The sequence below is a fragment of the Falco biarmicus genome, chromosome 1 (assembly GCF_023638135.1).
Source record: "Falco biarmicus isolate bFalBia1 chromosome 1, bFalBia1.pri, whole genome shotgun sequence".
Classification (NCBI taxonomy): Eukaryota; Metazoa; Chordata; class Aves; order Falconiformes; family Falconidae; genus Falco; species Falco biarmicus.
Genome location: NC_079288.1, coordinates 80,384,968 through 80,407,042, shown reverse-complemented (window position 1 = coordinate 80,407,042; position 22,075 = coordinate 80,384,968). Strand labels below are relative to the sequence as shown.

The window sequence follows — 22,075 nt, the reverse complement described above, 5'->3', positions numbered from 1 at the left end:
TCTCATAAATTGTACAGTCTGAAATTACTGCCTTTGTCTTCTTTTTCCCGCTTACTGTCAGTCAGGGTACATTGACTTCCTCTTATACTCCTGGATTTGTTGTCTCTCTAGGCTCCAGTGATTCCAGGGGCCTTTTTCAGTGGTTTCAGCTGTTTTTAGTGACATGTGTTAGTGAGAATCATTAACTGAACCTTCACTCCCTCAAGTTCTAGAATCTGTATGCTGTGTATCTTTGGATTTATTAAGCAAATCAAGGAAACTCTTAGAAGTTCAGGATCTTTCACTGCACGGTCTTCCTGGTCTTCATATTTTTGCGGTACAGAATTACTACTCTTAGGTTTATTAGCTAGAAAGTCACTTGAGTTCTTTGAACTGTCTTTTCACTTAGTTATTTACTGGTCATCGTCCAGACAAGGCCCTGAACAGCTTGATCTGCATTGGCCCTGATTTAAGCAAGGTGGTTAGCACAGGTGATTCGGAGGAAATCCCTTCCAGCCTAAGTTATACTGTGACTGTGGTGATTTTTATGTTTTTTAGCTCTTTAGCTATCGCTTGTTTTTATGCATGCAGTGTGTTGAGTTTGAGTTACACCAGTAACATAGTCTAATTTGATTATTTGTTGCTTTTTTTGAGTTGTCCTGGTCTGCCTCAAGCTTGGTGGCTTTCTAGCTTAAGGAAGTAAGTGATGAGAGTAAGAGTTATTAGTAAGCAGGACAAAAAAGTACTAGTAGAATTACGGATTAAGACAGTTACAAAATGCAGATGTCTCGATCCAGACACCAGACCCTGATGAGAAGCTAATGGAGCCATATTAAAAAACGTTTTTCAGCTTAACCGTGTAGTTGATGCACGGGACAAGTCCCACGAGGCATTTTTGGTGCTGGTCCTGCTGTGAGCCGCTGTGATAGGCAGCAGTCCGTCAGGCAGCGCGGTGGGGGCTGCGGTGCTGCCTGCTCTGGCGGGGTCTGGCAGCCACTGGAGGGCGTCGGCAGCCGTGGAAAAGCTGCTCGCCTGTAGGCTGGCTGGCTTTTGGGTAGGGGGAATTTAGATGCCCACCTCAAATCTTTTTTACGCTCTGATTTACTCTGTTAAGAATCTTGTGGTGGGGAAGCACAGATTTTACAACTCAGTGTTTTGGGCGCTTTTTTTTTATTATTATTGTTATTATTAAGGAATTTTGCTGTCATCTCCGTAACCATAAGCATCACATGTTCCGTAATGGGTTTGCCTTTTGCCTAGAGATTTACAGAATTTGTCATCAGTCGTTTCTTAAATATGATTTCAGTTAAATCTGCTGAATCACAGTTTGAAACATGGCTGTATGATTAACTAGGTTGAAATTCTGTCTCATGTCTGTGTTTTCAGAGAAGGTCTTGTGAAAGTACATGAGTTCTCTTTCAGTTCAGTGAATTCTTTGTTCTGTTCTGGTGGAATTTTGAGTTTGCTTTTACCTCTGACTCCTCTTCAAAAGAGTTAATACAGTTGGCTGGTTTCCATTCATTTTATCAGAGATTTTATTGGTAATTCAGACTTCATCTTGCTAAAGAAAGATTAGAACCTTTCCTGCCACAGTTTCACTTGAAGTTCAGGTATACTTGCTCTCCTTACTTTGTTTAATACCAGCTTATCAGACTGTTGCTTGTCCCTGGAGAATGATTTTCATGTCTTAAATGAGTACATGGCTTGTATGGAGAGATACCCTTGCATCGTGTAGGGTACCTTAGAGCAGCATGTTAGGGAGATTCAAGCATTTGCTAAGGAGTGATGGAGCTATGATTTTTAGATGTCTTACTTTTTCTGCATCTTTGTGGATGAACAGGTTTCATGTTGGCCAGTTGCTTTGAGTTCAGGCTTGACACCATTAAGAAGCTTTGCCAGACTAAGGCAATGCTCACTTATAAGAGTTTGTGCATTGCTACTCCTGATGTAGAAGTAGCAAATACGCAAGTTTCAGAAATATACCAGTTGTAAACATTTTAACGGTGTAGCTTAATAATCAAGGTGGTGAGATTCAGAAGAGTTTTCTTCCATAGCAACTGACAATTCAATAGTTATTCATCATGGTTTTTACTGCACTTTTTTGGAAGTGTATGAGACCAGATTTGATGAATTTTTGATTCGATGTGACAGTTCTTGGACTTAATCATATATGAAATTGGTTACCTGAGCATGCATATGATGATTATTGTGCTGAGCTTTCATAATATTTATGATGGTGTATTTCTCTATATCATGTATACACTGGACCTGGTAATAGGAAGAGTTTATGCATATGAATTTTAGAAATGAAAACAATCATCTTGCTTGGTCTAGGAGCGCAAAGGAGTCATTCTGCCATTCGTTTGCTGCAATAATATAATGTTTAAATGGGCTGGGTCGGCTTTTAGAACCCTTGGAAAACCTATCTAGGGCAGATAATAGTGCAGTTCTAGCTTGCTGGATGTTTTCACATTTCTGTATAAAAAGTGAGTGTTTGCTGCTGATGTTGTTACGAAAAAGCTGAAACTCCAGCAATTACTTTGACCATTTAAATTTTGCACAGTGGGTTCACTGGCCTGAAGGATCAGCTTTTTCGCAGTGGGTTGGTGTTGATGATGCAGAACGCTCGCCTTTTATTCATTCTCATAGCCGGAAAACTTTGGGGTATGTCTGAAGACTGAGATGTCTTGTTTCCTGAGGAGGTGTGCTTTGATGGAAGATGGAGGTGCCTGTTTTGTAGAGTATGGAAGAGAAGCTTGTGATGCTGCTGTCCATGGTGTAGGTGCTACAGGAACACAGCCTGTGGGGTTTTTATGCTGGCACAACCTCTTAGAAATAGACTCATCTGTTTTATGTTGTTATTAATGATACTATCTTAGGTCTAACTCTTACTTGTTTTGAACAGTCCAATGCCTTTGATTAATTAGTGTGGGTAAGACTGGTAAGACTCATGCTGTAGATTGTTAACAGATAGTTAAAATTAAAGCTGTGGTTTTGCTCTGCTTTTGCTTTAATAAAATTGATGATTCATCAATCTGTTTTTACTTTTTCGTAATGCATATTAATATATATATTGAAGTATTTTGGTTATGAAGATTGTAAACAGCACTTTTTTAGTAAAACTTGAAGTACATTGAGTTGTATTGGTGGGGACATACCTATCTGAATACTTGGTAGCTTTTGACATTTCTGTATTATTAAAAATATTCTCTGTCTTTTCCTCTTAATGTAGCAGAGTAAGACTGGAAACATCTGGGCTGAATGGACTTTAGCATCAAAAGAAGTTCTCAACTGTTAACTCGAAAAATTAACTACATCAAAATGAAGCAGGTACCAGAGATCCTTGGAAATACCAATGGGAAAACTCAGAATTGTGAAGTGAATCGTGAGTGTTCTGTCTACTTGGGCAAAGCACAACTTTCTGCCACCCTACAAGAAGGTGTCATGCAAAAATATAATGGCCATGAGGCTCTTCCGTTTATTCCAGCTGATAAATTGAAAGATCTAACCTCTCGTGTGTTTAATGGCGAGTCTGGGGCCCAAGATGCCAAGCTGCGCTTTGAACCCCAGGAAATCAAGGGAGTTGCAACACCACCCAACACTACTCCTATCAAGAATGGCTCTCCAGAAATTAAGCTGAAAATCACTAAAACATACATGAATGGAAAGCCTCTTTTTGAATCTTCCATTTGTGGAGACAATGGTGCAGATGTGTCTCAGTCAGAGGAAAATGAACAAAAGCCAGCAAACAAGGAGAGGAGAAACAGGAAAAGAAGCATAAAATATGACTCCTTACTTGAGCAGGGTCTTGTTGAAGCAGCACTAGTATCAAAGACTTCAAGCCCTACTGAAAAGAAGGTAGTACTTTTTTTTACATTCTTTCTTTTGTTAGGTTTGTTAATCATACTGAGATTTTGTTTGTTTATATGCTAATCTTCATTTCGGGTATTTCAGTAGGTGCTTCCCATAAACAGTTTGCTTTCTGTGATACTCTCTGTCTCAACAAAGGAACAGATGCACTGTGGTTCTGATCCGTGTTTATTGGTGAAACTAGGAGTACACCGTAAGTTCTGTTGCCTTATAATTAAAATAAATCTCCAGAGCAAAGGCCAGGTTGGATGGGGCTTTGAGCAACCTGGTCTAGTGGAAGGTGTCCCTGCCCGTGGTGGGGGGTGGGGAACTAGATGATCATTAAGGTCGGTCACTTCCAACCCAAACCATTCTATGATTCTATGAAATCAGGGTGTGATAGTATGGGATGTATGAAACAGAAACTTCATCCAGACATGCAGCAAAGACCTAGCCAGGACGTGCACCTGGGCAAGGGATTTGGGGAGGCCTCTGAATTTAAAGATAGCCTTTAACTGTTGGGCATGAGCTATTCTGGCTTCCTAATAACCAGATGTTTCAGAGAAAAACTATTTCTATATTCCTGTTCTTAATTAAAGAAACATTTACTCAGCTGTCAGTTGGCTGATAAGTGAGGCTCTTTACTGTCAGATTTTGGCAGTTGGAATGTTAGTCCCTACCTTTATTTGTCATCTGAAAAGAGCCGGTTTTGCTTGCTATAACCTAGTGAGTTGTATTCATTGGAAAGATCTAGATACTTGCATTAAATGCCATTAACTTTTGCGGTCAAGCTCACCTGTTTTTGGCTTCTTTTAAACATGGGCAGAAATGGACATTTCACTTTACCAAGTTGTAAATAAGAATGCTGCTGGGAGCCATTTCCCCCCTTTATTTAGTTTTTGTTGCTAGATTCCCTTTAAAGGAATGTGGTTTGCAGTCATTTTATCTCTGAGGAAGAAACCTACGTAGCAGGGATACTTCTATGTATATTAGATTTCTCAGTGAGTAATTCAGAATAGTGTTGTGTAGCAGTGGTAAGCATTTATGAATGTGTTGGCTAGTGAACAGGTCCTCTTTTTACACATCTTAAATGCAAACGCTATGTTACAGTTTCCTGTCAACTGCAGGTTTACTAGTTAATGTTGATTCTTACTTTCTCCCAAGGTCACACATCCAGAGAATCACACACATAGCTGATGCTTTACTGATTTCATTTACCCTTATTTTCATTAAAACTACTTAATGAGTTCACAGAACTCTGTATCAAAAATAATTTACCATTTGTTTATGATTTGAATATATTTCATTCTAGAATGATTAATACTGATGTTTTCAGTAATTTTATTAGAGTTTGTTTCCCTTAATTTTGTTAAACAGAATGTTGTAACACTAATTGGTTCAGAATTTTCCAAATCTCTACTCAGAGGTAAAAAAGTATGGGCACAGTCAATAATTGGAGTAATTCTTTGTCCTGCTCATTGTTAATGAGGATAAATTGAACTAAAAGGTGCTGTATTTATTAGTATCAACAACTAGCATATTTGTGTGGCATTTTATTTTATTAAATTTAGAAAGAAAAGAGGCAGTATTAATATGTCCATCTACACAGTTTATTCTGAGGCCTTTCACATTGGTTGTTACGGGTGGCCTTTAATTTTTCCTGGTGAGCGGTTCATTTAAGGTTAAAAAAAAAAGCTTCATCTTGCTTTTGCACATTGTCTTCTGGCCAGAAATGGTTGGGAGAAAACCATGTCAACACTGTTTCCCAGAATGCTTGAGATTTGATGGCTGGAGATCGATGGGGTTGTTTGCTCCTGTGCCGAACACATGAGCTGCCAAACTACCAGGACAGCCACCTGGTTGAGCTCAGACTTTGCAGTATTATAACCCTATTCTTTTCAGAGCACTTGAAACAGAGGGTCATGCTTCTGGCTTTTTTTTCCTTTTTTTTTTTTTTTTTTTTCCCTTGCTTAGGGCACTTTAAAAAAGCACAAAGGGCAAAAGGAAAAGCATTTGAAGGTCACACATATTGTTTTATGATAAAACTCCTTGTAAAAAGTCTGGGGCTTTCCTTTCTCTTGCAGGGAGGGTTTGCAACTGCAGATTTAAAATAAGAAAAACACAATACTAGGGAACATGCTGAAGGAGATTTTTCAAATCTTTGTCCGCATGTAGACTAGTGACGCACATGTATTCTCTGTACTCATAACTATAGTATCTCAGTATCAATGTTGTTTTGTTTCAAGCCCCTGCTCTAGCTGTTGTTTCATTGCCAACATCCAAAGCTTTAGTGTTAGCGCATCACACTGTGGTTTTATGTAGCTGATTGTGGCTGCAAAGTGCAAGTTAGAGAAATATAATAGGAGTAAAAGCTGATTAATTTTGCACTTAGGTACCTGTTTATTGTAGGTTGCAAGTTAATGTAAAACCTGTTTGTCTGGTTTTATTTCTGGGCTGGTTTCTCTCTCAATTTCCTTGTTGTCCAAGCTCTTTTTTGATTTGGCAAAAATCACCATGGTTCAAATACTGCCTTTTGTGTAAGGTAATTATATCTGTGTTTGATGGACATAGCAGATTACTATCTTGCTGAGGTGAGAGGCATATCATTTAACAAATGTTCCAGTGCTCTGTTGTCAGATTTTCTTGTTGTTTGGGCATTTTTTTGTTAACATAAAGGAAGGTTGTTAAAAACTTCATCTGCAAGTCAGTTTTCAGTTGGAAATAAACATGATCTGCCCAGCTCTGACATGAGTTGGGTTTTTGTTGGTAACCACCACCTTTTCCAGGCCTCCGAGAAAGAGCTTGTACTGCTTTTGTTTTCCCAAGGTAGCGGAGAGGAAGTGGGACAAGCTGTGGCTCTTTCCTCCCTTCTGTCCTGCCTTTCATCCTTCTTCCCCCCCTACCTCTAGGATCTCTCTACCTGAGGAGTTTACTCTAAAATCCAGGCCTCTTCTGATAAGTCCTGGTTTCACAACTTCTGTGCCAAGGCACCACACTGATAGTGGTCTGACACCACCTCCGAATGTTCTGTGTTGCTGGCGGTAGGTGTCACATGTTAGATGTTTGAACCGATGCCAAACCCATGGGCTTTGATAGTTGCCCACTTTCTAGTGCTGCTCATGAGAATGGCAGTATGCCTCAGTGCTAGGTTTTGTGGTGGCTGGCTGCTCTTTGAGTCATTGTTCTTGTCGGTTCCTGCAACACGCAGCCAGTTAGGAATGAGGACTTACCTAGATTTTTCTCGCTCAATGCTTTCGTTAGAAGTGAAACAATCCTGTTTGGAGGAGAATGGCAGAGATTTTATTTCATATACTAATATGAAGTAATCCAAGCCCAGGCCCTAGAGCAATCCAGAGTTGCTATACAGGGAATAGAGTACATATATCTGCAGCTCTCATGCCGGTGGTCCCAAAGTAGGTCTGTGCTCCCTAACCCTGAGAACAGCTCAGTATGTGATACTGGCACACTTGAGCTTGTTCTGCATAAGCCGGTTTGGGCCTACAAGTGGCAATTTGCCCTTTTGGCATGGCTTCCTGGCATGACTTCTAGCACAGTGCAGTAGCTTGGAAAAGTAGCAAAACTGTGTCCAGAACAAACCTGGAAGTCCACACGCTGCTACACTTCCTAGTTTAGGTATTCCAGCTGTGTAAAATGTACATGATCCAAAAGCTCTACCTTCCACATAGCTTCCTACCCAGTTGTCTTGTAGCCCTCTTCTAGTATTACACCAGAAACCTGGGCAGTTTGTTACTCTTTCTGCCTGGTACAGTCTATAATGACTTTGCAGCAGCTACATTAGAGTGCAGGTGCAAGTTAACTGGAGAAATTCCACTAGTCGTTGTCTTGTATTTATGTTGCTATGTCATTTTCTCAGAGAAAAAATGTTCCAGCCAACTCCACTATATCCGCTATCTACGTAATGTTATAGTGCCTTTCCCAGTGAATGGCAAAGTTTTAGAAATCCAGCAAGGGTAGAACCAGAAGCAGTCTGAAGATTAGCTGCTGCTTTTTATGCTTCTGTGCTGGCTAAATACAGGAAGATGGGGACCGCTGAAGGTGGTGATGTTGCTGTGGAGCTTGCATCTAGTCAGTAGAGATGAGCAGAAACCAAGTTCCCTCTGTAAGACTGGAGAGTTGTGCTCATGAAATCTCCGATTATCCTGTTATAGGTGTTACAGCCAGATCCCTGAGGTGACTTGTTTTATTTTTCAAAAAAAAGTAAAAAGAAAAAACAAAGTCAAATAAATGTGTCTTTTTCAGAATGAGGACTTGCTTGAGTATTTTTCACCATCAGTTCTTAGAAATTCCTGGTCAAGTACAAATCCTGAACTTGTCATAAAACGAGCAGCTAAACTACCATGGGAGTCAAGTTCTGCAGTTGTAGGGTAAAGTGAACTCAATTGCTTTTTCTTTTTTAATAGGCTGTTCTTGAAGTATCTGATCTTGTCTTCAGGCAATTGATAACAGGCTGGCTGGCTGATGTCATCAGAATCCCAAAGGAGTAGGAGTAACCCTAAAAATCTCTTCTGGGTGATCCTTTTAGGAACAAGAGAAATAGCTTCTTATCCTCTTTGGAAGGGTTCCAGAGCTACTGCTTTGCGTTAGCTGTTCGTAAGGGATTATGTTCAGCTATGCCGTGAAAATTTGTTTGTGCTAAGCAGCTAACAATGTGCAGCAGTAATTGTTACTTTGGAACTTTAATTTTTTGTTCTTAACACCTCATTGAAAAATTATCTTAAAGAACTACTTGTAGGTTAAGAAGCACCAAAAAGCATACAGTGTCAAGAGTATACTGGTTTGGAGGGAGACTAGAAGCCATGAGTATTCTTGGAGTGGATACAAAATTAATTACAGAAAGCTTAAGTATTTGTTCAAGGCCTTTCACACCAGACTTTCTGTTCTTGTACATAAAAGTGGCTGAATTAAGTATACTTTCTGCGTAAAACTGTCGCCTCAATATGTAAATACTTTTTTTTTCCTCTCTTCATAACACATTGGTGGAGGAATCCAAAACAAATATAAAATAATATATTGAAGTGATGACAAAAATGCTATATAAAGATAGGTTTATCAAGCTGGATCAAGGAGCCGTATAATTCAGCACCTCACCTTGGGGGTGAGGTTCAGCGGAGAATGCATAATGGAGAGTATAGACCTGGCAAATCATGGAGGGATGCTCTCTTGGAATACTTTCAGCCTCTAGCAGTTTGTGACTCAGGTTTCTAGGGCTGGTGACTTTCTATCTAATAGCTGTAGATGGCTAAATTCATAGAAGGCCTCAGTTTCTTTTAGAGGCAGTGTGAACTTCCTGCATCCGTGATATTAAGTAATAAAGCAGTAGAGCAGCTTTTTCCTTTTCAATTTGCCACCTACCTGTTTCACTTGATTCTCTCATAATACCAGAAGTAGGGATTATGGACAAATTTATACAGATTTCTCACAAACTGCTCAATTTTCATTTTCAGCTTGAAGAGTCCTAGTATGTTGTTCAACATACAGGAGCTGCTCCAGAATGTTACTTCTTGATATCATCCTTTTTGTGAACTGTGATGCCTTTTGTGTTCTGCTGTCTCTTCTTTTGAGAATGAGGGACCAGACCAGAACAGGACATTCCAGATACAGATGTCTTTTGGATGCATACAGTGGCATGTTAATAATTTTCTATATTGTTCTCAATTTCATTAGTTTTCACTATAAATAATACTTAGCATTTGTTTGATTTCTGAGTGCTTCTGAACACTGAGCCAGCTTTCTGTGGAAAAGAGCTGAACAGATGTAGTCTAACTCAGATTCAAAGAATGTCAGCAACTGTTGCATTGTTTCATAGTCATCTTTGGTTTGGGCATTCCAGGACTTTTTTTATTTTGTCTTTTTGGGCGCTGTGGTGGACATGACAGATCAAATAGTGGTAAGCCAGGCTACCCTCTGGAAGAACTAACTTCGCTTTACATCTCAACAGCAGATTGTTGAGATAACACAGTCATGAGCCATAACACAGTTGAGAGGTTAATGAGACTTGCTTTAATTGTTTTTTAAGTTGACCAGACTTATTCTTAGTTGTTGTGCTGGTAGTGTAATAATTTAAATGGATACTGTTCTTTCAGCACCTCCTCTTCACATTGTACTGACCATTACCAGTTGGTGTGGCAAGGAATTTGCTTGTTTTCACTGCTTTTCTGTCCAAGATATGGTGAAGCCTTTCTGTTGCTCTGCTCCGTGTTCTGCTTAACCAAAATAATGCATGTCTAACTTTCATGTTTAGCTGAGAGTTAGATCTACAGTTCAGGGTTATGTTACTTGGATGGATTTACAGGCAAATTTTTGGGAAACTTTAGTGATCTGTACCAGATGTCATTTCTGGCCCTTAAAGCCTACTTTTGTCAAGAAAGATGCTTTGTAGTAACCCTTAGGCAAAGTAGCGAAAGCAAAATATTTTGATGTGTCTTGAAACAGTGATACCAGCCTCCTTTACAAGTTTCCTTGTTCTGGAATGGATTTCATGTAGGGCACGTGAACTTTAGGATCTCCAAAAGAGAACTTTGTTCACAGACACTAATTTTATTTTTTTTTTTGTCTATAACCATATTTTGTTAGCCTCTTACTATAAATAAAAAGGTCCAGCCGGGCTAACATTTATATTTCTGCTGTTTGTGAATACCAAGTACCTACAGGACTTGTTCTCTTGTGCATAATAAAATGGGCAATAGCTAAAAGTGTAGGTTGTTAATAATAAGGAATTAATTCCCTTCTCAAGACAGTTCATAAAAATGCTTTATTTTGACGGCCCAGTGCAAGAAGGAAAACTGGATCTTGCACAGACCAAACAAGCCCTACTGCACTTGTATGAAGAAGGGAAGTCAATTTGTGACTTCGTAAGAGCAACTAAGGCTAGAAAAGCTTGGGTTTGTTTCTTTGTTGTTGTTTTGTTTTGATAATGTCAACCTGAGTGTAGGTTGAGGATGCTAGTGATGACCTAAAAAAACTTGGGATCTTGGGTCTCATGGAATTGACAGCACTTTGATAATGTGCTTCGTGATGTTTTATTGCAATGTCTGCCCTATTTTAATTTAATGTGGGGTTGGGGCATTTCTGCTTGGGGTTTCCAAGGTTTTCTATACATCCTTATTGCTGAAAATAAAGAAATGTTTCAGGAATATGCTTCAGCATTGCCAAATCAAGGTAATGTCTATTTAGGGTTTTTTTTTTGGTTTTTAACCCCCCACTTGCCCCTAGGTTGATAAACACTGATCATGTTTACTTGCCTTTAATCTGTAGAAGAGGAGGACCTACTAGGTATATGTAACAACACAACCTGGACAGAGACCTCTTGTGCCTGCTTTTAGGTATGCAGATTCATTTTAAAGCTCTGATCTCAAAGGCAAAGTAGTACTTTGACTGTCACATTATTAGTTAACTAACAGAGCCCCTTTATGCCAAGTCAGTATTTGTTCTGTTTAAGCCTAGACAACTTCTTTCAGAAGTGTTCTTGTTGCAAAAAAGTATCAAGGTAAGTAGCTACCTTCATCAGAAAACAAATGTTCTGTAAATCTGGGTGCCTCTTTGCAGTATTAGCTAGGCTTTTTTTTCTGTCTTTTACCAAGAATATTAGGATTCAGAACACATCTGCCTGTGCTACCTTGGATGTTTTGTGCTGTCAAGAGGAGGGTATCTGTTAAAGTGTTTTGGAAAAACTTTCCTACTGAACTCTATAAGGGTATGGGGAACCGCTATGAGTAAGGCCCCGATAACAGATTCCTTTGTACATGCAGATAACAAAATACATATGGATATGGCATTCTGAAAATCTGTAGGTATTCCGAGATGATTAACTTTCATTCTGTTATCCTATGTGAAATTCATATGGAAATTATTCAGAAATAACTGTTTCCTGTGCCAAACTTCATGGCTCTACAGTTATGCTTTTCCAGACTTCTGTAGCATCTCATATCTACACTGTTTTACATACCCAGATACCACATCAAAAGTTTAAATTTTTGAGGGTGGATGAAGGTTAGAGAAGTTGGATGTAGGCAGAAATCTTTTTCTAATACCCAGTATAAAAGAAGGTTTCATTCATTCTGATCAACCTTATCTAATTTCTGAAACATGGAACCTCTCAATAATAAGCATGTAACTTAAAATTTAAGAGGTCATCTAAATGTAAATGCAGAAATTCAGTAAAGCAGCTGAAAGAAACTGCTCTCTACATTTTTAAGGAAGATTGAGGGTTGGGAAGCGTTCCATAACTTGCATTTTACTGGATCTGTCTTTGAATGATTGAATCTGTTTCTCTTCAACTCTTAATTCTGGAAAAAAGCATTTTAGCCTAGTTACTAAAATACCGTGTTATTTCTAAAATACTTGCTCATATTGTGTCTGTTTAAAGGGAGATTGCTGATGTGGAGAGACAGATTTTTTTAAAATGTAAAAGCATCTTAAAAAAATTTCTCATCTCCTGGAGACTTGCTTATGAGGGAACCAAAGCCAGAAAAAAAAGCAAAATGTAACCAGGAGTTCAGTGGTTGATTTGAAATACAAATTTGAGCTTTCATCTTGTTTTAAAATCCATAATCTACATTATGAATTCCTGTTTAACTTAGATTTTTATGGTCTTCTGCTTTCTTTCCCTCTTGGAGGGGAGGGTCCTGCATGGTAATAACATGCTGTCCACGAACTGCTTTAGACAAATTTGTGGAAAGAAATGGAGGAAACAAACCTGTTGTCATGAAACTTGTATTTGGTTTCAAAGAGCCTCAGCCAGCACAGAAAAGTTTTTGGGGGATCTGCAAGTAGAACAGTAATTTTCTTCAGCCCTTTTGTCCTCTTTTTCTAAAGCTTTAGCATCTAAGTACATTCAAGAAAAACAAATCCTAGTTGTGGCAGGATGACTCAAATGTAGTGTCTTCTGCAAATATAATTCTTAATACTGCCAGACTTGACTCTCTTTTAGTAATACAAGGGAAAAGAAGTAAGTGCTTAGTAGTAGAAGAAAGGAAAACGTAACTTGAAGAAATAAATTTAATGTAATTGCTCACAAAATTGAATTTGGAAGGTTTTAGTTAAACGTCTGGCTTGGTATAAAACAGTTAGAAATCTGAAAAACTAACACACCAGCCCCTGATATAGTTTGTTAAATTTTTTTGGTTTTGATCTGGACTTTTCATGTCTTCTTCCCCCTCAGTCTTTACCTCTCTGCACAATATAATGCATGTTTTAAGAGTGTTGCAGATGTGATTGTGCAGAGGCTGATGCAATGGCCTTTTGAGGGCAGCAGTCCTTGGATGCTCTATTGAAATGTCCCTTTTTGTTTTACTGAAGATGGAACCTAAAACTTTGCCAGCTCACTGCTTTTTTCATAGTATTTCCTTGTTCTTCTCCATTTTGTAGTAATAATTCAGCGTTTTCTCTTAATCCTCTTGTGAGGGTCTGGTTTACTCTTCAGTCTTCTGCCTGAAGTATTCCCTCTGTAGGCAGTGGTTTGCTGGAACTGTAATGACACAACATTCTTACATGAAATAATAAACAAACATAACAAGACAAAGTGCAAAAACTTATTTTTATTCTTAATACTTTCAGTGACTTGTGCTTTACTACCTAAATATACTCCCCACATCCCAGAAGGTGGGAGCTATTTGGATGAACATGGGGCCTCTAAGGATGTGTCCTTCTGGGATAAACAGATGAACTGTAATATGTGAGTTATATTCTTAAAAAAAAAACCACCCCAAAACCAAACACTACAGCATTTATGTTTGTGATGATACTGTATTTTTATATCATTTAGAATGAACACTGGCCTTTTCTTAACAGTGTTAAGTTGCCACCCTGTTCATTCAAAGCAATAGTGTATATTGAGGGTTTTGCAGGGATTTTAATCAGCTGTAGTTGTAATTTTTGGTTTTGAAGTGATTTGACTTCACGAGTTTTTTGTCCTCTGTCACATAGTGAGAAAAAGCTGTTTCTCTGTCCTGAATGACAGGACATCATTCATTGGGAAAGTAACTGCATTCCTTCGTTCCTTTGCCTGAAGACTGGATGGTGATTGTCTTTTGTCAAATGAAATTCCTGAATTTTTCAGGAAGCAAGAGCTTTCCTAAGAACATAATTGTGATGGTGGTTTTTCAAGGAAGAAACATTTGGAATCATTGCCCTATTACATATTTTGTTTGTTGGCTTGTTTATAGTGTCCTTAATCATTGGTGAGTTCTGAAGTGACAGAACAGCATTACAAAACTAAACTTTTCTGTTCTGTTGTTCCTTTTGTGTCCAGACAAATTTACCACCTCTCCTGAACCTCTGAAAGGAATGAAGTTTGTTCTACAACCATTTCCTTAGTTCACTATCTTTCCTGATAGAGAGGCAAGAGAAGAGAAAACATTTTTACTTTTATTTTTATTACACAAGCCCATGGGAGAAAATAGGAGTGTTGGTGGATGAAGCACAGCACAAGTAGATAGCAGGACCAGAAAAATATGTGGGTTTGGTCAGCAGGCAATGTTACCTTTCCATAGTTAAGAACATGCTTGACTGTCTGTGTGTTCTGACTTTGATTCAAAGTATGGTTTAATTGCATATTCTGTTTAGGGACCTTGATTATTTTTAGTTTCTTTGCAATGCTAGTAGATTGTTTTTTATTTTGGAGTACAAGCAGACCACCAGCAGTCTGTGTTTGTAGCATGACTGCCTATTGTAGTGCAGTCCAGTAGAAGTTCTTTGATATAGGATGGAACTGAATTGAAAATGAAAACAGAAAGGAGGATATCAGATATCTGCAAGTTGTTCAATATGTACTTCCCTGTTAGGGAGAGCATTTACAGGTTTTACTTGTCCTAATTGTTGTTGTGTTTGGTTTTGTGTTGTGGTGTTTGGGTTTTTTTGTTTGTTTGTTTTGTCCAATATTAAGTTCTGGTGGTGTATTCATTACCAGTTCTCAACATCGTTCTTTGTTTAATCCCTTTTTGACAATTTACAGTTCGATGAAGATATTTTTAATCATTTCTATAGCTTTCAAGTTTGTATAGTGAAATAGTAGCTTTTTGATGCTTAAGGTAATTTTTAATAATTTTGAGGGATTATAATTCCTTGCGTATATACATAAAATAGATAATGATAATATTAGTATCTCTACCACTAATCACTTTAAGAGAAATAAAGTTATCTCTCTCTTGACACCAACTAGTAAGCCTTTTAGGTATTTGGGTTTTTTAAAATTACCTTTGTCCCTTGTTTACTAAACACTCATCATGGTGTTTTCATAACAGAGTCTACAAACAAACCTAAAGCTCTTAGTACAGCAAAGGTGCTGCCCTTAAAGGTGTTTTTCTTTGGTAATTTTAAGGTAGTTTTAAGATTTAAAATTACCCATCACTCACTGTGTGTTCTTGCACCGTCATATTCATTAGTCAGACCAGAACTAAATGGAAACTGATTGGATTTTTTTGATCAGTTGTAGGCAAAGTTAATTAAATACCAATGTTTTCTATAGCCAGGCCATTTCTCTGGGCTGATAGGATGCTGACAGCATTGTCATAAAATCTTCTCAATCTGCCTGTCACTCATGGCTTATGAAAGTGTTGAGTGAAATGACAAACAAATCTGTGAAATGTTAAGGGAAGAAGAAAGGCATTACTTTTTTTTTTTCTTTTTCTTTTTTTTTTTTTTTTTTTTTTCCTTCTCAGCCTGTTGCAGCTGCTGGCCCCAATGAATTTTCAAGGATACTGGTACTCTCCAAGGCATAATTTCTCACGGAAAAACTCATTTGTAATAAGGGAGTTAACTCCTTTCCACACTCTGTGCCCTCATGGACAAAATAAACTTAACATCCATTTAGCTGCCTTTCAGAGCCAGTCTTTCATTAGGATACTAATCGAGAAAGCCTGGAATTACGATGTCTGCCATACTGAGTAGTGCAGAGCCTGTCAAATGGTCTGTGTATTCAGTGTTAGGGCTGGTCTGTGGGGGGCTCATCACCTGCTCACCGAGGCTTTGATTGCCTGTCTATGTAACTTCTCTGCAGTCTACTGTTTGAAAGGGGAAAAAAAATGCTGAAATTCTTTCCCAAAGTAGAAAAGAAGTACAATCACAAGCTTTTTCTTTCTGTTTAGCATAACTGGTTTAAAGTTTCGGTCTAAGGTAATTGAGGTGGCAGTTACCTTGGAGGCTACAGGGCTTGCCTATAATTGAGGAAGGAGAAGGAGGGGAAATTCTGGAACTGAATGTATGTTTACTTCTGTCAAAACTGCAGTAAAAGGTAACAGGATAGGGTGTACGCAGAGCAGTCCGGGCTTACTTAGCAATGACGGCAAGCAAAGACTGTTCTGTGCTCTTCTGCAGCACGGAAAGCCCAACAGGTTTTGCTTTATTTACAAGTATGGATAGGATATCTAGTTAAAGGAGAACAATTTTCAAGAAATGAAGTGCCAGAAAGATGTAGAGAACCAAGAATCTAGGGGAAGGTATTTTAAAGTAGTTTGATTTTGTGTGACGTTCCCTTGCTTTACAGTTATGCTCTAAATCAGGAGTCTCCTATCTTAATTTGCTTGCTTAACTATCATCACAGAAGGAATTGATGGGCTATGGCAGGAAGAGGTATTCCCTGTCTTCTAGTGCAGTCACACAGACCACCAAAAGAGCACTTCGAGTCCTGCCTTCTCGTCTTGCACAGATGCATAGTCAGATGCCCTGTTTTGTCTGACTATATATTATTAGGAATCAAAATTTACCTAAACAACAATTCCTGTTTTCTTCTGGAGGGAAAAAAAAACATTCAAGCCAAATTACTTTTTTCTATACCACTTTGCAATTTGAATGATGATCTGCTGTTCTTAAAAAGTGCAGAGTACAAGTACCTCGTAAAGAAGCTCCCACTGTTGTCATATGAGAACATAGACACCATCAGGGGACTGGATGGCAAATTTGTTTAGAAATGCCCTCTTCCACCCATCCCATCAATAAATTAAAAAACCCAACCTGGATACTGAAGTGAAATTATGCATGTGACTGCCTTCCATTATCTAGCATTTTCTGGTGTTTTAAAAGAACTTAAATAGTTAAGCATTTAATGCTCTGCTGGCAGAAATGTTTTTGAGAGGAGTGTTGAAGAGATGTTGGTGTCATACAGCTGCTTGTCTCAGAAGTACATGACAGGAATTTCAGCTCACTGTTCAGTGTTGAGATACGTATTAAATAGAGTAATTTCTAGAATGAGAAAGTGGAACTACATCAGAGTGATGTGGAGAAGTAAGATGAAAGTGAACGAGTTCATGGTGATATTATCTATGGGTTTTAAAAGAATTTTTTTAAGAGCTCATATGACAATAGGTTAATTCTGTGCTGTTCTTTTAGACTGCACATTTTATCAGTAAAACAAAAAGCATAAACACAGCAGGCATTATATAGATAAAACTTGCAGGTTTTATCAGAGCCTGTAATTTTTTTTTACTGTCATCCAGTATAGTACAAGAATTCTGGGCATTTTTAAAATTTGCGAAGTGCTTGTTAGATACATTGAAATGCGATGTTCACCCTTGTACTGCCACCCTTTTTAGATTATGCTGCAATAAGAAGCACTGCTAGAGCCTTTTCATTATTCCAGCCAGTTCCCTCTCAGACAGTAGTCGTAAATCCTTGCAGCTTAGTTGCACTTTCTGAAAAATACAGGGACTCATAAATTAAAAATGAGATTCAGAATCCTGAGTAACTTTTACATTTCTGAAAAGTTAACTCACTGAAAAATATTTTCATCCCACCTCTTTAGTTTAACTGCTGAATTCATTTTGTGTGTGTTAGGATTAATGTTTTTCCAGACCTGTTCTCAGCATGTATTTCTTAATTTTTAGCTTTTAAGCATAACTTTTCCTGTTACGTTTAACTGCTAGAAGCAGCATTTGATTTTTCACATCTGCTTGGAATCTTTTAGGTCTATTGAGAGTGCTGGACTTGAGGCAAGCTCAGTGAGAAGGGTTTTCTGAGAGTCTTACAGAATCCTTAGAGAGCCAAAAACCTTGAGACATGGGAACGTGGCTCTAGCTAGAGGCACATGAACCAAGTCTGAATTAATCAGAAAAGCTGAATCACTTGATGAGTAACTGTCCCTAACGATCAGATGACATAGCATCATGTGTGTTTACCAGGCACAGCTTTCAGAGCTTTGAGGAAAGAAGTTTCTGAATACATTAAGCTTTAGGTTTTTTGACTGGATGTACTTCTGTGTTTGAGTTGCAAAAAAATCTCTGTGTTGTTGCAGCACATCAAAGTTTTTTGTTGTTTGTGTTTGGAAAATAATGTGTAATTAGTTATGGTAGTATTCTGTGGATTTAAAAACCTGTACTAAGTAACCTTATCTACTCTGGGTCAACATAGTGCTTCAAATACTTGTTTCTGCATTCTAGATTTCTGGTTTCTTAAAGGTGTTCTCTCTTCTTGCCACTTTAATTAGTTAAACCAGAATTTTGCTCCAGCTCTAACATTAAAACTACTGAAAGCCTGAAGCTTTCATCCGCCTTCTGTATGTTAAACTATTTAGGACTATAAAAATGAAAAATCAAATTAAAAATGTGTGTTTGGTTTTTTTTTTTTGTAAGCTATCTGTAATGTGACACTTTCTCTGCTTTCTTACATCCAGAGTTAGTGCTTACCTAGATAAAGGCATTTGTTATTTCTATCAAAAGAACAGATGAAGCCAAAAATACAAAATGTACTTAACTTGATGAAATGGTTTTAGTTGGTGAATAAATGTCTGTGTTGCTGAACTTTGCTATAATGCAGTTAAAATGTGTATCTATTGTAGAGGAACACAAAACTCCCTTGTACTTAAAGCTTTCACTTGGAATGGAAATAGTTCTGTAATTGTTTTCCAATACCTAAAATAGCTCTAGAGCACCAGCTGAGCACTCACAAACTTTTACTGCTAAAAGTGGAACAGAAAAAGAAAATCTTGCAAAAGGGTGTGGGGAAGGGCTTATGTCACAAATTCTCAGTATGTAGAAAGACAGAGTTCAGGGGTTTTTAACTGGGTATTTATGTAATTTCTATTCAGACATAAAGACAGTATTTCAGTCTTGTAGTTAGGGATTTTTTTAATTTTATTTTTTCTTAAATCCAAGAACACTTTTGTGTATATGCTGCTAAACTTAATAATACTCAATACAGAGGGAGGTTGGCTCTTCCACAGCTACATCCAGTGCTCAGTTAATGTGTTTGAAATTAAACTAAGCATTCCTGATGGTCTCAGCAGTTACTTGAAAAGATAAAGGCAAACCACAGCTTACTAGCCAATATTTCTAACTAAAACCAAGAACATAAATGGAACTTGGATTTTTTTTTTTTCTGAGAGAACAAAAATTGCAATGTAAACTTTTTATTACATGTGTAATATAATTATTGCTTGTTAGTAAACATGATAGCTCTTTGTTCTGCTGAACTGTTTCTTACTTCCCTCCTTCCATTACCACTCTGTGTTTTTACATATAATGAGAATGTTTAAACAGAGTATGAACTGTAGTTTGTTGTTTATTTTTGTGTGCTGTTTAGTAATCCTAGTGCACATCTGGAGAAATATGGTGATAGTTTTTTGTTTTGTTTGTTTTTTGGTTTGTTTATTTTTTTAATCTTTTAAGGCTCCTGCTAAGAGGGATCCAACTCAAAGTATCATCAAAGAAGACAAAGTCCATCTGTTGAAGTATAATATAGGAGATCTAGTGTGGTCAAAAGTGTCTGGTTTCCCATGGTGGCCATGTATGGTTTCTGCTGATCCTGTTCTTCATTCCTACACTAAACTAAAAGGTATGTGAGTGTTGCTACAAACTTCCAGATTTCTTCAGGTATACATAACCATTATTTTGGGAAAATTCTGTTCTTCATTGTGTCTATTCAGTTGTATCAGTAACTGAATCAGCTCCATTTTGACAAGAGGAATGTTAAAATCAGGTGAATGCTATTCTTGAGCATATAGCAGACAGAGCCTTTTTTCCACTCTTCATCTTTTTAACTCGAAACATTCTCCAAAATGTATCAAAATTGTGATCTATGAAACTGTGTGGAGTCTTATTAAAAAAATTACCTGATGGTACTTTCCAATGTTTTTATGGAGAGGCTTGGAGAAAGTGATATGGACTAAAAATTGTTTTGAAAGCTAATGGGAATTAAATACTCCTGATGATTATGCTTTAATAAAAGCAATCTGTAATTCAGGCAGCTAAATTTTCCGTGATTCACAGAATCAATACGGTTACCTACAGACAACATTAGTTGATTTGGAATGCAAGGATTACCAAGTGTTAGTGACATTGTTAAGTAGGAATCTGTACGATTTCTTAATCCTATTTGCTGCTTTGTTTTCTGTTCTGATAAGTGAAACTGTTGAGGCTTATCTGTGCTGGTTGTAGAATGATAAAATAGTACAGGCTGGAAAGGACCTCTGCAAGTCATACGGTCTCCAAGTTAGAGCAGGTTGCTCAGAGCCTTGTCCAGTCAAATATTAAATGCCTTCCAAGGATGGAGACTTTATAGCCTTTCTGGGCAACTTGTTCCAGCAGCTGGCAGCCTTTATGGCAAGAAGACTTTTCCCTTTATCTAGTTGAAATTTCCCTTGTTTCAACCTGTGTCCATTGCCTTTTATATTAGCACTGTGTGAATCAGGTTGATTAGGTACAATTTGCCCTTGGTGAGTCTGTGCTGGCTATTCCCAGACATCTTGTCTTTCATGTGCTTGGACATGTCTTTGAGGAGAATTTGCCCTGTTATCTTTGTAGGCATTGAGAGTAAGCTAGTCAGCCTAGCTTGTAGTTCCCCCAGATTGTTCCTGTTTTTCCTGAACAGAGGTGCAATGTTTGCAATGTTTGCCTTTTTCCAGTCATAGGGTGTCTCCCCTGATGGTTGTGGCCTTTCAAAAATCATAGAGGTCACTCTTGCAATCACACTGGCCAACACCTTCAGCTCCTTCTGAGGCATCCCATGTGGTCCCATAATCTCATATATGTCTGATTTGATTAAGTGCTCCCTGACTTTTCCATAATGTGTTGTGGGTAGTGCCTCTGCCTTACAGCCTTAATCAGTAGACTAAGGGACTTGGAGACTTGGGGACAGATGCCACAGTTTTAAAAAACAAAGCCCTGAGACAGAGAAGTCATAGAGTACCCCAGCCTGTCGCTCAGTTGCCTGCCCCAGTGAACATTCCTTAGCCTTCGTTTTGCTATGGTTGTATTTACAGAAGATCTTGCTGCCCATTGTATCCCTCACTAGTTTTAGCTCCAGCTGAACACTTTAAACTGTTTTTTATTGTGTTTATGCCAAACTGTACTGAAAATTTAGAAAATATGAAAACTGACTCAAGAAAACTTGCATATTAATGAGAAAAGCAAGAAGTTATTAGCAATATCAAACCAAAGTAGGAGCACGTTACCTTTGTTTTGATATTTATGCTTCTAAATACTTTCATGTATTTTGTTAGATCAAGTGAAAGTATTGGCTTCTGTTGTTACAAACAGAATAGGGCATTTCCTTGTTGCTAGAGACTGCAGTAGCTTTGAACTATGTATTTCTAAGTCTGGGAAAGGAGTTTTTGTTTTTATGTAGTTTTCAAGGGTTGCATTGAGAACTTGGAAAATGGACTAGAATATACAGCTGAAATTTGCATTGGAATTACAAATTTCCAGTGTGGAGGGACTGTAAGCATACAGGGTTAGAAATCAGAATAATCTTGACACTTTAGAGGTATGGTCTGAAAAACCATGCAGTTAGTAGCAGTAAGTGTTGGATTTTTATAGTAGTGGGTGATCAAGCTGGAAGATGAGTGGAAAGCTGCATTTTTGCAGGAAGGAAACAGAGAGTCATGATAATGCATTGTAGATTTCTCTGCAGAAAGACCACAGTCACACTGACATGAATTAATAGTGCTGCTTATAAAAAACCATAAAGTAGATCCTTTGCTTTTCCAGTGGCAATGCTTTGTTCATTTCCTCCTGTTTGGGCCATCTCATGTCAAGAAACATGGACCAAACAGAAGCTTCTGAGAACAGCATGAACAGAAATCTGGGAGTCTACCTGCACAGGCAGACTGGAGAAACTGGGGCTGTTTATTCTGAAAGGAGATGCTGAAGGAGAACCCAGTAACTGGCCTTAAATAAGTGACATGCAAAGAAGAGGCATAAACCCTTCCTGTTCCGGGGAGAAGAGAGTTTAGTAGCGATGAATATTTAGACTACATATTAAAAATAACTTGGAAGGGATAAACGTAATGCAGCATTCA

The 22,075-nt window shown here is 38.0% G+C and overlaps 1 protein-coding gene across 9 annotated transcripts in view; it reads left to right on the top strand.

Moving 5' to 3' along the window:
- NSD2 (nuclear receptor binding SET domain protein 2) overlaps nucleotides 1–22,075 on the top strand; it is a 102,469-nt gene that overhangs the window by 36,839 nt on the left and 43,555 nt on the right. For 7 of the 9 annotated variants that reach the window (XM_056339930.1, XM_056339941.1, XM_056339970.1 and 4 more), the window contains 2 exons: nucleotides 3,212–3,837; nucleotides 19,446–19,611. In XM_056339930.1, coding sequence (XP_056195905.1) covers nucleotides 3,241–3,837; nucleotides 19,446–19,611 — 763 coding nt within the window. In that variant the 5' untranslated portion in view covers nucleotides 3,212–3,240. The remainder of the gene's footprint in view (nucleotides 1–3,211; nucleotides 3,838–19,445; nucleotides 19,612–22,075) is intronic. The other 2 variants (XM_056339961.1, XM_056339950.1) reach the window with 1 other exon arrangement.